The sequence below is a fragment of the Pyrus communis genome, chromosome 5, assembly GCF_041283825.1.
Source record: "Pyrus communis isolate YQ-2024b chromosome 5, ASM4128382v1, whole genome shotgun sequence".
NCBI classification, from domain to species: domain Eukaryota; kingdom Viridiplantae; phylum Streptophyta; class Magnoliopsida; order Rosales; family Rosaceae; genus Pyrus; species Pyrus communis.
In genome coordinates, this window is record NC_142569.1 from 10,685,354 (window position 1) to 10,701,773 (window position 16,420).

The window sequence follows — 16,420 nt, forward strand, 5'->3', positions numbered from 1 at the left end:
AGTTCAATCAAACCAATTTTTTTATGCAGATCAAAGAAAGAAGCAAAATTTTATTGAAATTAATAAAGAGTGTAGGCATATATGTCGTCAAAAGCGTTTGCCTCCTGAGAGAAATACAAGGGGGCACTTGGTGCAACCGTGCAAGGCTTGAAAACCCAGGGGAAAAAGTTCATTGAATGCAACTGCCTTCACTGGACTGAACCCGACACCTGCCTCCGACAATGGTTGAAGAAATATTGGCTATTGCTATGGTTTCAGGAATAATTAAGTGTAGCCAAACTAAGCACACAATTCTCTCAACATGCAGGCATTATCAAAACAGAACCACATTCACAAATACGGATGAATTTAGTGCGTAATTCCTTTGACTATAAACAGGGGGAGAGTAGCAAAAAGATATGTTGCAGAGTAATGAGATATGGCACCTGGAGTATGTCCATACGGGATGGCCTTCACGAGATTCAAGCCGCACTGTTTTGGCACAGATAGGTTATACATTTCTACTTTTTCACAGCCGCTTTGTTTGATCACGGGACGAATCCTCATGTCTTTGTAACCTATCGACACATAGTAGGTGGCGTTGTGATGTTTCCATTTGCCTATTTTCTTGAAAGGCACTTCTAGCTTGCCATCATGAACTGAACAATTAGAGTACATTTTAACACTGAATACATTCGACTGAAAAATCTCATTATTATGAGAGTGAAGGTTTACCATTTGAAGTTTCTTTTTTGTTTCCCTGCAGAAAAGTAAGGCCAAAGTTGACACTAGCATTGTTTCATTCACATTTGAGATTGTCTGAAGCAGGAAAATACTAACCTTTTCTGTTGATGAAGAACAGGGTTAGCTTAACCCTTAACATGTATTTTGCAAGCTTGAAGTACACGTCTCCAACCTTTGTCACATCGGTCGCCAACACCATTCCATCCATGACTTTTCTAATTGTAGTAATACTCTGGTCGGGCATTAAAAGCTCACAAACACCTGAAAGATAAGTATACATCTCTCGCTTGTTTTTAACAACACTTTTCAATACACATCTCATATAGGATGGAGGCCCCGTGGAATAGCTAAAATCTTCGGAACCTTAATATCTTCGGCTGGAGTCATGACCATGACCTTGTACAAAGTACCTGCCATGCGAAGCTAACCAGGAGATCCAATACACATCAGAAGAAACTCTGTTCCCACAAACTGGACGAAAGGATCAATCCTCCTCATTGCAAGTTGTATACAGAAAAAGTTAGCCTAATTCATAGCAACACAACAAACCATGCATTATCAGCTACACAAAAACATTATGATAAAAAATAAATTACATCACAGTAAGTTAGCCCAATTCATAGCAACACAACAAACAATGCATGCATTATCGGCTACATAAGAACATTATGATAAAAAAGAAATTATATCGCTGTAAACTAATACATGGTATTATAATGCAAGAGATTTCATTTACAGTAAGTATTCTTCTATCCGTAGGCAATCACGTTGAAGAAATATCCTGCACAACTATCACTAACCGCATGGATAGGGGCAGCACAATCGGCTGTCTTCACATTAATCATACAACACAAACAGGCAGCATGGAGTATTAGATACAACAATGACTTCTGGTCCATCATATATGCTGTAAGGAAAGCTATGACATGAGTGGAATTCTAATTTATTAAGTAGCTATTGACAGTATATTTTGCATGACAAACAAAAACGACAGGGAGTTGTATGCTCGGGTACCATAATCTTCACTCAACTGTGGTGCACAAAACAATAAGGACCTGTTTTTGTGACCACTGCACGTTGGCAGGTAGTAGCACTGTTATGTCAGACTTGCAAGCAACATGTAAACGCACACAAACACAACAGCGTGCACGCTCACACAGAGAGACTTTCAATCTACTTAAGTAGATGTCTAATTTGATATTTGGCTCACTCAGAATACATTATCATCATCGGTCTCTACATGGTTTTATGGGGCAAAGATAAAAGATCAAAATCTTATTGGGTCGCAAGAGCAATAATGAGCAGACGAAACACTAGATGCAATGGAATCTTAGCAGCAGTACAGGTCCTCCATATAGACCTTGAGGAAAAAGATGCAACTCTTGGTTGAAGATTATGTATCCTATCATCCAGAACAATGTATTAGAAAATTAAGCAATTAGCAAAGTCAGCTGAATGAATGCCATTGGTATTGTTTACATGCAATGGCTTAAGTATTGAGTGCTAGCACATTAAGGTCGATACGATCCAAGATGTATCTGTTGGATAATGGCCAAATGTTTCCTTGTTTTGTGGCTTAAATTGCTCCATGTTTTGTGGCTTTTTCAAAGCCATGTTTTGTGGTTTTTTCAAAGCCATGTTTTGTGGCTTTTTCAAAGCCATGTTTTGTGGGAGAAGGCTTGGATTAAGAAAAGCATAAAAAGAGAGCATTTGGCAAAACAAGGATACGGATGAGAGAAGGAAAGCATCCAAAAGAGATGGTGTGAGCATTTGGCTCTACCATGGGCATGGGTGAGAGAAATCAAGAGAGTTAGAGTGAAAGATCTCTTGTGAAAGAACTCTTGGGGTAGAGTGAGGCTCTTGGGAAAATTCTGTGAGTGGGTGTACAAGGGTTATGGGATTGGGTTATGTTGATTTAACTCATGTGTAACTTGTACTGTTTTTCTCATAGTGAAGAGCAATATCTCTCCGAGGACGTAGGCAGGTTTTTGCCGAACCTCGTAAATTTCTCGGTGTCTTTATTTCTTGTATTTTATTTTGTTTAACTGTGTGTGATTTTGGTGAGGTTGTAATCTGAATCTCGGTTCCGCACTAACGAACGGGCCAAGGCACAACAATTGGTATCAGAGCATCGTTGGGGGCTTTGGTTCGTTGGAGGTCCAGATTTGTTGTTCACCATGGAATTTTCAGTTGAGCAGTTTAAAGGGAGAGGCGGTTTTTGCTCTTGGTAAAGGAGAGTAATGGAAGCCTGAAGAAATGGAAGCCGTGTTTAGGGATGCTTGGATCAACTGCGAAAGTTGATGTTGAGGAAGAAGACAAAGGCCTCTTTCTTCTTACCTCACTTTCAGATTTGTACGAGAACCTTGTGAAACTTTACTGCAAGGAAAGAAACAGTAAGTTTGGAGCAGGTGCAAGCTTCTTTGGTGTGGAATGATACACACAAGAGACCATGGATGATGGTGGGCACAAGACTGCTTAAGCTATTCAAGGTTGAAATCGTGGAAGAAAATTGGAAAGAGGATCTGAGAGAGACAGCAGGTTCGGATCCGGTTCCGGAGGCAAGGGTCCACAGTGCTACGGGTGCAAGGCCGGGTTAGCAAGTTTGTGGTGGAAGACTTTGAGTATGCCCTCTAGGTACTCGAAGCAACACTTCTCCTGGTGATGTTTAGTCTCAAGTGTTGCAGGGGTTTTGCAGTAGGTGGAGCTATGGGATTCACAGGTGATGAGAAGGTCCTGAGGTAGGAGGAAGTGTGGGAATTTTGTCTGGCTCGATGGGTTGTTGCTGGAAATAGGCACGCTGACGAGTTTCCAGGTTGCAGACAATGAAGAGGAGGAAAACCTGCTGGAGGAGACGAGGATGTGTTGAGATCTTGTCTGAAGCTTAATGGTGATTTTTTAGCTTGCAGCAGCTGCACATGCATTGGCAGTAACTGAATCGGAACAGGACCAACGAGGTTGATTCAGAGTGTGCATGCTGGTACGTAAGGCCAATGGACTTTGGTACAATTTGGCCAAGGTGGAGATTGTTGGATAATGGCCAAATGTTTCCTTGTTTTGTGGCTTAAATTGCTCCATGTTTTGTGGCTTTTTCAAAGTCATGTTTTGTGGTTTTTTCAAAGCCATGTTTTGTGGCTTTTTCAAAGCCATGTTTTGTGGGAGAAGGCTTGGATTAAGAAAAGCATAAAAAGAGAGCATTTGGCAAAACAAGGATACAGATGAGAGAAGGAAAGCATCCAAAAGAGATGGTGTGAGCATTTGGCTCTACTATGGGCATGGGTGAGAGAAATCAAGAGAGTTAGAGTGAAAGATCTCTTGTGAAAGAACTCTTGGGGTAGAGTGAGGCTCTTGGGAAAATTCTGTGAGTGGGTGTACAAGGGTTATGGGATTGGGTTATGTCGATTTAACTCATGTGTAACTTGTACTGTTTTTCTCATAGTGAAGAGCAATATCTCTCCGAGGACGTAGGCAGGTTTTTGCCGAACCTCGTAAATTTCTCGGTGTCTTTATTTCTTGTATTTTATTTTGTTCAACTGTGTGTGATTTTGGTGAGGTTGTAATCTGAATCTCGGTTCCGCACTAACGAACGGGCCAAGGCACAACAGTATCATATTCTGCTTTAACTTCATGAGAAGTGTCATCAGACCTACCAACTAATGTGGTTAAAGAGAAGATGCTTAGACATAACCCTCGAGAACTAGCACATCTCAATCAGCTTGAAACCAAGCATTTTTTTGTGATGCTTATAATTTTTTTGCTGTTCATTTGAATTTTAAAGAAAAAAAAAAGCTCTTAAAACTGTAAAAAGGGAAATATATATTTCAATAACATTGTTGCTAAATCATTCTTGACAAAAGCCTCCATACTAACAACTAGATTAGGCCACCCAGATTTACTTTACATGAACTACTAATTAACTAAAACATTTACAAAATGCCTAATGAAAGGGTAAAATTGCGACACTATCCCCTAAATTTGCTTCTTACAGTAACCTTCAAATACCCATCATGTAGCTCACTTTGCTTCTTCAAGCCGTGCACGTATGGACTCAGGGTTTGACAATTTATTAATCCTGCAAGAAGAATAGAAACATAATGATGTCAAACAACTTGTAATGGAATACAATATACATTAAAACAAACAATTTGTATTTCTAACTATAAGGACAACTCACTTGATGACAATTCCAGATGCGAACTTTTCAGAAATCCATTCTGGAACCAGTTCTAATAGCAACTTAAGCTGCTCTTCAACTTCACCTGTGAAACGAACCACGAAAAGGAACTTAGGCTCAACTGAAGCTTCCATAATTCGGAAAGAATCTTCTTTCATATATAGACTACCTTCATCAACGATATCAGAATGGCTAAAAATTAACTTCTCTACAAGATCCTCTTTTTTCATAAATGAACAGTTCATTGATTGAAATAAGAAATGAATCATGTTGAAGAGTTCAGGAAGGCTGGAAATCATCTGTTGTCGCCTCTTTGCTTGCAAGATGGCTGCATTTCGCTCCTTTGCCTTTCTCTCCTTGTCTTTAATCTGCAATGACGTATATGGATTAGTTCTCAAAATTAAAGTTCATTATGTTCATATCCAAGTAGAAGCAGAGAAATATGGAATAACCAATTCTTAGAGACTGGTTCCGAGGTTAAAATTGTCAACAATGACATAGTAGCCAAAAGCTTTCATGACTATTTTTCTTTCAACTATATGTACTCTACATTCATCCAATCATATTGTTATCCAAAATAAAAGAAAGAAAAATATTTACACTTATTGACATCTTAGAGAGTCGTACCACCAGTTTCTGCTGCATCTACTACATGCGAAAAGACAGAAAGTTTCCCAATAACGGTTTGTGTGCTGGACGCAGAAAACATTTGTTAAAATATGCTACACCATCCATCCCATTATTAAAGGCAACTGGAATAGATGATGAGAGCATATCTCTTGAATATTTATAATCTAATCTGCTTTTGAGATTTCAACTGGAACAAAAAGGGGAAGACAAAATTTTTGTGCGTGCAGGGCAAGTTATAAAAATGGAATTAGTAAGCTCCAGCAGCTTTTATAGAATCAGACATGCTCAATAAGGAGAAAGGAAAGGAGAATTCACGATAGACATACTGATTGCAGAAGACCTTCTGAAAGAACATTGGAAATGTCACTATCAAGTGATGCGGCATCCAGAACAAGTATTTTCTCCTCAAACAGTTTATTCATCACAGGAGTGTTAATTTTTAATGATCTGGAGCATGGAGGATGCCCAACCAACTTGTTTGGTGAGCTTGTAGAAATATAACCTGGGCTCAACATTTTATTCTTCACAGGAGTGTCAAATTTCAATGACCTGGAGCATGGAGGACACCTAAACACTTTATTTGGGGAGCTTGTAGAATTATCATCGGGGCTCAGATAACATCTCTTTGGCGGGTGCAATGCAGGTGTTGTGGTCATCAACCTGGCTGGTGTTGAAGCAACCTTTTCTGGGGTCGACCCAATGCTGGCACCTGTTTTGGGCAAACCATCATCATTTTCTATGTTGTCTCTCTCTTTAGTTGGAGTTGCAGGAACTTGGCCATAGGATGAAGCAGCAGTACTGATTTCCTCAGTGCAGAAAAAAACACTGAAATTTGACTCTGGAACTGAAAATTTTAGAGATTGGGTTTCAGTTCTTGTAACTTTCTGAAAAGAGTGCCTTTGAAAAGACCGGGACAGATAGCCTTCTATTGCTGATTGCTGCTTTTTAGGTGTTTCAAATAATGTCTGAATTGGCACTGACTGTGTGGGAGTCTCGTTTATGTCTGAATTCAAATCCCCCTTTGATTGATTAGATGTCATTAAATGCATTTCATCTGGAATTGCATCACCCTGAAGGCAGATTGTTGATACTGCTGCTTGCTCAACTGTGCATACGCTGGACAACACCTCACCAGGAGATGACGATGCAGGAAACTTGACCGTATCTGAATGCATGTGTTCCTTCACATGATTGAATGGATATGGTAGAATTTCTTCTGGAATTTCGTAATCCTAAAAACAAATTAAGAATTGTTAGACCACATAGTATTGGCAAAGTGGATCAAGAAATAGATTGTAAAAACGATAAAAAGAAATGCTTGGAGTCACAAGTATACTAGCATGATCTCTCTTTTTCATTTACAAAACTTGAAACTTGCTCCCCAGCTACGACAAGTGGACTAGTAAAAACACTTTCCTTAAGTCCTAATCTAATTTAATTAGATAACGACTGAGAAAAATGGAAATATAGGCACCTTGCTGCAAGAATGACCGGGAATAAAAATCATTGCCTAAAGTTCTCATTGTTACATAAATTAACTCAGTACTTTGCATTCTAAATTGCTTGCAATCAGAATTCAGAAGTATACCTCAGGATAGGATTTTGAAATATCTGCAAGCCGTTTGCGGAAAGCCTTCCTCAAACGCATAATCCCACCACCTTCAGATTTCAACTTGCCATCCTTCGGCACTGCATGAATATTCATGCTAATGTGAAGATCCGGCTTCCTACGACTGGTTTTCTCATCCCACACAACCATTTTCTTTATCTCAATTACCTCAGGTAAAATAAATTTCAGCTGAGCCAAGTGGGTATAAGTAAACCTCCTAAAAATTAGAGAAACAATACTCAATCAATTTCTGCAGCATCAAATTATATCTTTAGCAACCAAACAGAAAATTAAAAAGATTTTCTTTAACATGAAGAAAAATACCTATCCGTTAAATGCTCAATCACCGGGCTAATATTCGTAAAATTCGACTTCAAACCCTTCTTTCGCAACCTCCCAATCGAAATATCCAAGCAATTGAAAAACTCCCCCAACATCTCATACCTGCAAAAACACCCACAGAACATAATATATCAAAATCAACCCAAACAATTCAGCAAATCAAACACATATAATCAATTGAAGCTAGAAAAAAATTCTTACTTTTCCGGTAGCTGCATGGAGCGGCGAACGTGGGCCTTCAGCGGGGTTTTGTCCGGCCAAGAGGCGATCTCGTCCGTCAGTTGCTTCTTCTGGGTCGACTTAAGCAGGCTTTTGGCAGCGGATCTTCTAACTTGTACAATGGGGAGCGCGACGTTGCGGCTGCGAGCTCCACGACGGAGCTGCGGTGGCTTCTCCGGGGTTTTGGAGCTCAGCGTCTCATTTTCTCGGATTTGGGGCTCACGATTCAGGGTTTTGCTCACCGGCGTCTCGCACCTGAAGGTCTCCGCGGAGGAACTCATTAAGTAGATGAAGAGAAATTCGGATTCGGAATCGATCGAAAGGCGAGATCTTGAGGGTCAGAGTCTCACAGAGAAGGAGAAGAGATCAGCGTTTTGGGGATTTTGGTATTTACGCGAGTTCTCCTTGGCGGGAAAAGATGAAGCGGCGCTCGCCTGGCCGATTGCTTCCCGCCAAATAGATCCGTCGGCTCCCACATTCTTGCTTCGGTTGGGCTTTCATTTGGGCTTTTTTAGGCCCAAGCCCGAATTTTTTATATGCTGTGATTCTTGAGCTCCCAGTATGTCATCACAACCAAACACCATGGCAACTCAAAACTTCCTAAAAAAACAGAAGCAGCTCCAAAAAATAACCCCAAACAAACACTAATTTTGTTTCAGATACCTATTCGGGACCTCGTACGCTAACTAAACATGGTTTCGGATAATACAAAAACGATTTGGACATTATTTGTGTGCTTAAAAACGTATGTACCGACTTACACTACACTTAATTTGGACGTCCATTAAACAGGAAATTGAATTTCAACCAATATATTACAATCAAGTACTTAATCACCGTGGGTATTGATGATGGCTAGTTGTTCCCGGTGCTGCACTAGTTCTTTCTCTCTTAGCAACCCCGCTCGCTGTTCCGGAATCTGAGATTGATTCAAGATTATGCATCCTCTTTCATTCAGAAGCTGAAGTAATCGAATCGAGTAGTGAAATCGATCGATCGTGTGTTAAGCATTGACATTGTAGTTCTAAAAGACATCAGAGATTTGCACGTTGTTCAACATCCTTACGTATATGCATGTTGTTCAAGTCGGAAATTCTACCGCCAGACTTTCTCAGCTCTCAAACATGTTGCTGCCTCAGATCCCATGACCGAAACTATACTCTTCACGTGAACAACAGGTGAAATGATTTACTTCGGCGGGTGGATAATCCTGTGGAAAATCATAAGGACGATATCGAGAAGGAGTTCTACATTAATGGGAGGAGAGATCTTACATGGACTTATAAGAGGTTATGCTACTCTTTATATTGCCAATTAGTTTTATGGTGGAACCTCAATTTTCTTCACGGTATCAGAGCAGGTTGTCCCACGTGTGAAGTCAAACGGCCACACGCGCTCCATATCATTATGTGTGCTCCATATTATCTCGTGTTAGGCTTGAAAATTCGTCACACGTGAAGATGCGTATTGAGAATGAGTCTCACATTGATAAGAGGAGAGAACTTACATAAAGGTTGGACTATTTCCTATCTTATCAATTGATTTTACCGTAGAACCTAACTTTTGTACGACATACCCTCCCACCAAGAATCGTCGAACCAATCTAGAATGTTTGTCGAACCAATAATCAAGCATCAACCTTACCTTTCTTCTGTTGTATGCGCGCACACGCACAAAAGAACACCAAGATCACAAGATTCCACAATTACAGTTAGTAAGATTAGATTTGTAACACAAACGTGAAAATCAATAACAAAAGCGTAATTTTGGCTAAAAGATTCTCAAAAGCACAGGATCATTGGGAATTGCTTTATTTTATTTTTTTTAATGTTTTTTTCTAAAAAATCGCATGCGTACTTATTAATCAAAGAGTGGGAATAATACATTCCCAAAACGTAACCCTGCTGGAAATGTCAACTTAAAATAAGGTTAAAAAATGAATCTGATAAAGCAAAATTCAGAAACCTGAATTTTTTTTCTTAGAAAAAGAAAAAGAATCGAAATTAACATTCAAAACTCAGAGATGAATTTACCTTATTATATTATAATAGGCAGTAGAAAGAGGTGATTTGTTTGTTGTGTCACCGTTTTTGTTTATGGAATGTTTTAAAATAATGACGACACGTTACAAATACTAGTCTTTTCGTAAGTATTTTTGTGCATTGTAATAAAAAGCATGTACTAATAATCCGACTTGAACGACATTAATATGAGATGTACGAAATTGATATAAAGATACATTAACACTACAAGGACATGAAAATACATTGGTATCAAACTCGTTATGAGATGAAATTCAAACCTGAGAATTTAGATAGAATCAAAATTTAAAATTAAATGCACCAATTTTCTTGTTTAGTTCATAAACAAAAACATTTAGAAATTCATGTGCCTCATAAATTCAAGCCTTAAAATGTATGTACAACATTCCACAACCACCGCTATTTCTCGACTACAACCATTTTACCATGACAATCAGTGTCGCTATATCTAATCTGGTGCTCGCTCGACCAGCTGCTTTCGACCCAAGTGTTTTTCATTTACATATTGTGTGTTAGGCTAGTTGTTTGAGATAACATGTCCGCCTCCTTTACATTCTAGTTCGAATCGCCACTCGAAAATACCGCCATCGTAAAAGTGGATTCGTGGGCTCCCCTATTAAGCCCTTAACCCAAATATCACCATTATCCAGGCCTTCCTTAGGCCCAGAGCAAACCCTCCCCAATACAATTTTGGTGTTTATGTAGTTGGATTCCAACAAAAAACCAAAGGTTTGTGAAGCATCAAACGCTCCGTTCGCAAGTATTTACCCAACTCCACGTCTCCTTCCCAGTCTTTTCTTATTTTTTGGTACAATTTAACAAGCAAGCTCCCACGCAGAGAGACAGCAGAAGAAGAAAACAAAACACCCAAATGATTAAATAAATTTGAACAAAAAAAACCCAAAAGCTTTCCCTTCTCTCTTCGGTTTCTCCTCTCTGCTTTCAATCAATCGGCAGAGCCATTTGTATTTACAGGACCGTTGCCCTCCAGCTTCTTCCCCATTTTTTACCTCCACAGCTCTCTTCCCCCTTTGCCCTTTTCCTCTCACCGTCTCAATCCGTTTCGAATTGGGTGTCCTTTTCGAAACGTATCTTTTCTGTGTTCCAATCAATTTCATTGATTTCGACTCTTCTGATGATGCTGCTTCGTGGCTCGGAGGTAAAGATTCTTTCTTTAACTTTATCGTGTTGTTATTCGTTTTGGGTTTTGTTTGTTTTGCCCAAAAGAAAGATTGAATATGTTGGAGTTTTGTTCAATTTTTATTTCTGTGCATAAACATGGTTTTGTTCCTTTTCTTGTCGAATTTTTGCATTTGCGTTTCTGGGTTTTGTTTAATTTGTTTGTTAGACTTTGATATTTTCGTGGCGAATTGACTTATGGTTAAGGTAGATGATCAGATTGTAGTAATTATTCCAGCTTTCGGGTATGATTTTTACTTTGTTGCACAAAAGTCTGGAACTTTCCAAGAAAGTAAACAGCTGAAGTATATTGCTTTATGTAGGATAAAAAACAAAGTGGGTGCTAGGTTTGTAGGATTTTGTGTTACATTGCACTGGAGAGGTTCTGTGTGCGTTTCTCGAGGTTGTGCTGTTACTTTTACTCAACTGGATAGTGAAATTAGTGCCTATGTTCTAAGTTTGGTTTGTTTGGCATATTTATATACTTACTAGTTTATTTTCAATCTGAAAAAACTCGGGTTCAGCGGATCAGTTTAGTATGCTGGAGACAGTTCGTGGTTGGTTTCAGTTGTGATTTGATAATTTGATCCTCGTTAAACTGTCATTCCAATGTGATGATAATCTGAGTAGGGTGTTTTGGTTGTGGTGGGAGAGCTTATTGATTTTGTTACTGCATTATATATTTTACCCTCTTCACAAATGCTGAACTTTGTTTAGAACTTTACATGCCTGTAAAAGGACTTATCTTATGCCTTTCATCCTTACAGATACCTGCTTAACTGGTATAGTAGTTTGTGGAATGGACTGGCTGTATCTGTCCACTGTCAGCCTTTGTGAATGATGTTCCGTAGGTTGAAGGGTGTGACATCTCTTGGCATTTTGAAGTGGAAAGGCGATTCATCCTTGACATCAGGGTTGCTTAGGGATGTGGGTCCTGAGGTTGAATTATCTGACTATGGTAGGGCACCGAGTCCTGGTAGTGAGAGCCCTTCAGGGCTTCTTAATGGTGAGAGTATAAATGTTGAACCAATTGCTGATTTGGACCTGTTCTTTGAAAGGCTCTACAGCTACTACTGTGAGAAAGGACTTTGGTGTATTATTATAAAGTGGATAGTTGAACTTCTGAGCTTGGGCTTCACTATATTGTTCTCAGGATTCTTCTTATTAAAAGTTGATTGGAATGGTCTTCGTAATGCAAAATGTGGGATGGATGCATTCGAATCTGGAATTAAGCCCTGTGACCTTGCTAAGGAAGCCCTTCATCAGCACCCATTAACGCCTCTAACTCTTTCCAAAGCCATCATTGTTGGATATTTGGGCATATTTTCCATTTATTTGGTCTTCTGTTTTTTGCGGTTTTTCTCGCAGTTAAGGGATACTTTGGCAGTCCGTCACTTCTATCACAACAGGTATGTCTGAGTAGTTTGATCTCAAAAGATTTAATGCATTTTGAACTATGCCTGTTGTTTTGTACAAAATCTATGCCTTACTAGTAAAGAATAGTGATTTTGGTTGTCTTCTTGCAGTCTCCATGTCACAGACAATGAAATTCAGACCATGCCATGGGCATCAATTCTTGAAAAGGTTGTTCAGTTACAAAGATCACAGCGGCTCTGTGTGGTCAAAGATCTTTCTGCTCATGATGTGGTTATGCGATTGATGCGGAAGGAGAACTACTTGATTGGAATGCTTAACAAGGGGGTGCTTGCTTTCCCAATTTCACAGTGGGTTCCAGGTGCTGGTCCAATTGTAAAGTTTGGCACTGATGGAAAGCAAGGACGATTAATACTGACAAAAACCCTCGAGTGGACCTTAAATTGGTGCATTCTGCAGAGCATGTTTGATCGGTAGGGTGAATCTAAGTACAAACAGCTTGCAATGTTTATGTACTTCTCGATTTCACTTGGAGTCTTAATCTTATGTCCAAATGGCATATGATCTATATCATATTTACAATTATCTGGAATACATTATGATGCCTTCTTTTTTGTGTTTGTACTTTAGAATTTTTGTTCACTAAAGTGAATATTTATCCTATAAGATGCTAGTAGCAAAACTATTATGCTTTACTTTAAAAGAAAAATAAAAATTAGAAGCTATCTCTTAATATGGTCATCCCTGACTGGCAAGAAAGTATTGGGTTGAGTTGTCATGGTCTCTTGGTCAAACTGTGTTTAATATTTTTATTGCTTTTAGTTTCTAATCTACTTCGTGTGCTTATAAATATTTGCACAATTTAGGGAAAAATGATAAACTGGGACCTGTTTTGTCTACACTAGAATCTTTGGTAGGAGGTTTTATTGGTTTGAGTGGCATTGCTTCAAGGACCACTAAAGGGTAGAGTATGGCTTTCTTGATAATTGTTTATTCATGTATCAATGGCTTGTATTATGTATTTCCTTTTGAATGAAGTGTGTAATATTGTTTACAAACAGGATGCACTCGGAGAATTTTATTTGTCCTGTGTGTTTTCTGTTATAATATTCGTTTCTGACGATGTGACTCTTTCTGCAGAAATTTCTGCGTTACAAGGGACTTTAAATCTAATCCAAGAACATTAAAGAAAAGGCTTATGGTAGTTGGATTCGTAATGCTTCTCCTTTCCCCATTTCTTGTAATATTCATGCTGGTATATCTCTTCCTGAGGCATGCAGAACAGTTTTATAACCATCCAAGCACGGCATCATCTCGAAGGTGGTCAAATTTGTCAAGGTGGATGTTTAGGGAATTTAATGAGGTAATATTTTTGTTCTTCCTCTCAAGTTCAACTTGATCCTTTTCCCATGTCTGGTACTTATGCTACAGAAAAAATTGTTAGTCAAAAGTTGTCATTTAAGGTCCAAATATTATGTTGGCTTAGGAAAATCAATATTCCCCTTCCTTCCTGCTTTTTGTTTGCAATGTCTATAATTGTACAGTGTTTTGTACTATTGGCATGGTGAATGGCAGGTGGACCATTTGTTTAAACACCGAGTCACGAGCAGTGTAGTGCATGCTTCTGATTATCTGAAGCAATTTCCTTGTCCTATTATATCCATAATAGCGAAATTCATCTCTTTTGTTTCTGGTGGCTTTGCTGCTATCCTAATCATCATCGCATTTCTGGAGGAATCTCTGCTAGAGGGCCATGTAAGATATTCTTACTTGTAACTTAATGCTATATCAGGCTGTCTGTATACATTTTGATGCTAATTATTTTGTTTCTACAATATTTTTTAATCATGTAGATATTTGGACGCAACTTGTTCTGGTATGCTGCTGTTTTTGGAACTATAACAGCTATTAGCAGGGCTGCCATTACCGATGAACTGCTGGTCCTTGATCCAGAGGGGGCAATGTCTATGGTGGTACAATATACACATTATATGCCGAAGACATGGCGTGGCAAAGAGAATACTGAAAGGGTTCGGGTAGAGTTTGAAACCCTGTTTCATGTAAGTCTCATTTCATTTACTCTTGTTCATCTTAAACTGGGATTACATGTGGAAAATATTTCTGGGCACTCAAGTAGTGTAGTGTGGCTTCTGTTGAGAGTTTCAGAAAAGTAGGACGTATCTTTTGCCAGTTGGTGAAACAGATATTATAGGCCCCATTTATGCATCACATACGTGGTGGAATCTAGTGTTTTGATTCCGTCCCACTAAATATTTGATTGTTCACAGTTAATATTATATCCAGTTTTGATTTTTTATTATATTACATGCTTGAAGATTAGTTACCCTTTCCAGTTGAATTTAGCCCGAAGGAAAGAAATTAACAGTTTATAACATTTTATGATTACAAAACAAATTAAGCTGATGTTCATGCTGTTTTGATTTTTCAATGCAGTATACTGGAATGATGTTACTTGAGGAGATGGCCTCAATCTTCCTTACTCCATATTTACTTATATTTGTTGTTCCGAAGGTCAGTTTTGATCATAATTGTTAAATCTCATTTTATTTCTATGCCATCTATGCACAGTTGGCAGTTTTTTGTTCTAATATGCTATCTGATTTATTTTGCAGAGGGTGGATGACATTTTACAGTTTATTGAAGACTTCACAGTAGATGTTGAGGGTGTTGGTCATGTGTGTAGGTCGGTATTCTTCATCAGTCATTGTTGTCACCGTCTTTTCATTTGTATTCTGGCACCATATACTCTATTAACAAGAATACGAAATTTGACTGCCCTCTTGATTTCCTGGCAGTTTTAGTGCCTTCGATTTTCAAAGGCACGGTAATAGCAATTACGGGTCACTTTACAATGTACCTCGCTCCCAGAGGAGTTCTCAGGGGAAAATGGAGAAATCGTTTTTGAGGTAAGATCACAACCATTACTCATAAGATTTCTGTAAGCAGCAATTAAGTAGTTGTCAAAAACATGCAGTATTCCTAGGACTATGCAAATTAGGCACGCCCTGGATAATTGCCTTTCCGCATCTCAAATCTTATGAACTTTCCAATCTTTGTGGCAGCTTCAAGAGTAACTATCCATTGTGGGACCCAAATACTGAAGGTGATCAGTTTCTTAAAAAGCTGAGAACTTTCAGAGAGCAAAAGTTGCAGGGACAAGGAACTCGACATGCATATTCTCCTCCGAGAGGATTTGGTGACCGGAACAATCTTTTATCACGGGAAAGGCCATATCATAGCCCTGGAACTGGCTATCACTTGGGGTCTCTGTGGTTAATTGACGCAGATCTAAAGAATCACCCATATCTCCTTGATTGGTATTACACCTCTCGGCCACACCGTACGGCAAGTTATGCTGGTGAAATTCCAGAAGAACCATTTGAAGCTACTGAGCAACATTCTACTGATTGGACCCCAACCAACTTTCTACATAATCAACTGAGATTTGAAGATCTCTGGGCTCATCGTTATGATGACCGTTCACAGTCTAATATGGGGGCTTCTACGTCAGCGCCTTTCGACCGAGAGAGTGTACTTCAGCATCATGACGCTGGTACTTCCGCAAATCCAATGCGGAGTCATTGGTGGGCTAGAACCGGCCAACACGGAACACAGCCCCAGTCAAGTTTTCTCGAGCCTCCAGATTTCACCCAACACGGGAAACCGCCCCAGTCAAGCTTTCTCGATCCTCCAAACTTCATGCGCCAGCCTTCAGATAATTTTTACGGAAGCTTCGAGGAACACGAACAAGAAGAAGAACCGGAACAAGAACAAGAACAACGGTTGGACTGGAGGAACTACCAAGGCTTGTCCCGAACGACGTACGTGGGTGACCTAGACTTAGAGGCAGGAGAGTGTAATCTTCATTTCGGTGACGTGTACAGTAGTGGACCTCCTGAAACTCCGAAAATAAAGCCATAGCCACCCCTCAAGCTTGTAGTGATATCGATTACCATTTGTTGGCCTCTGGTTTTATCAAGAGGTTGTTGCTTAAGTAGTAATTTGGGTGGTCTTGTAGCAACTGTGGAATGTGATTAATGTTATTACTCATTCAAGGAATCAGTGCATTCTTTGTTGTACATAAATTCAATCGAATCTTGATTAGACCAA

At 39.2% G+C, this 16,420-nt stretch overlaps 2 protein-coding genes across 2 annotated transcripts; one reads left to right on the top strand and one right to left on the bottom strand.

Annotated features, from left to right (window-relative positions):
- Positions 1–4,519: 4,519 nt before the first annotated feature.
- Positions 4,520–8,128, bottom strand: LOC137724570 (CDT1-like protein a, chloroplastic). The gene is made up of 7 exons (XM_068463335.2): positions 7,677–8,128; positions 7,458–7,577; positions 7,113–7,350; positions 5,851–6,756; positions 5,064–5,262; positions 4,895–4,979; positions 4,520–4,792 (listed from the first exon to the last, which is right to left on the bottom strand). The coding sequence occupies exons 1-7, from the start codon at positions 7,973–7,975 to the stop codon at positions 4,735–4,737; spliced, it is 1,905 nt and encodes a 634-aa protein (XP_068319436.2). The 5' UTR covers positions 7,976–8,128; the 3' UTR covers positions 4,520–4,734.
- Positions 8,129–10,443: 2,315 nt separating this feature from the next.
- On the top strand, positions 10,444–16,420 carry LOC137724569 (autophagy-related protein 9). Its single transcript, XM_068463334.2, has 10 exons — positions 10,444–10,895; positions 11,683–12,324; positions 12,442–12,762; positions 13,430–13,652; positions 13,865–14,044; positions 14,143–14,349; positions 14,744–14,821; positions 14,923–14,993; positions 15,106–15,216; positions 15,373–16,420. Exons 2-10 carry the CDS (start codon positions 11,753–11,755, stop codon positions 16,229–16,231), a joined length of 2,622 nt encoding a protein of 873 aa, XP_068319435.2. The 5' UTR covers positions 10,444–10,895; positions 11,683–11,752; the 3' UTR covers positions 16,232–16,420.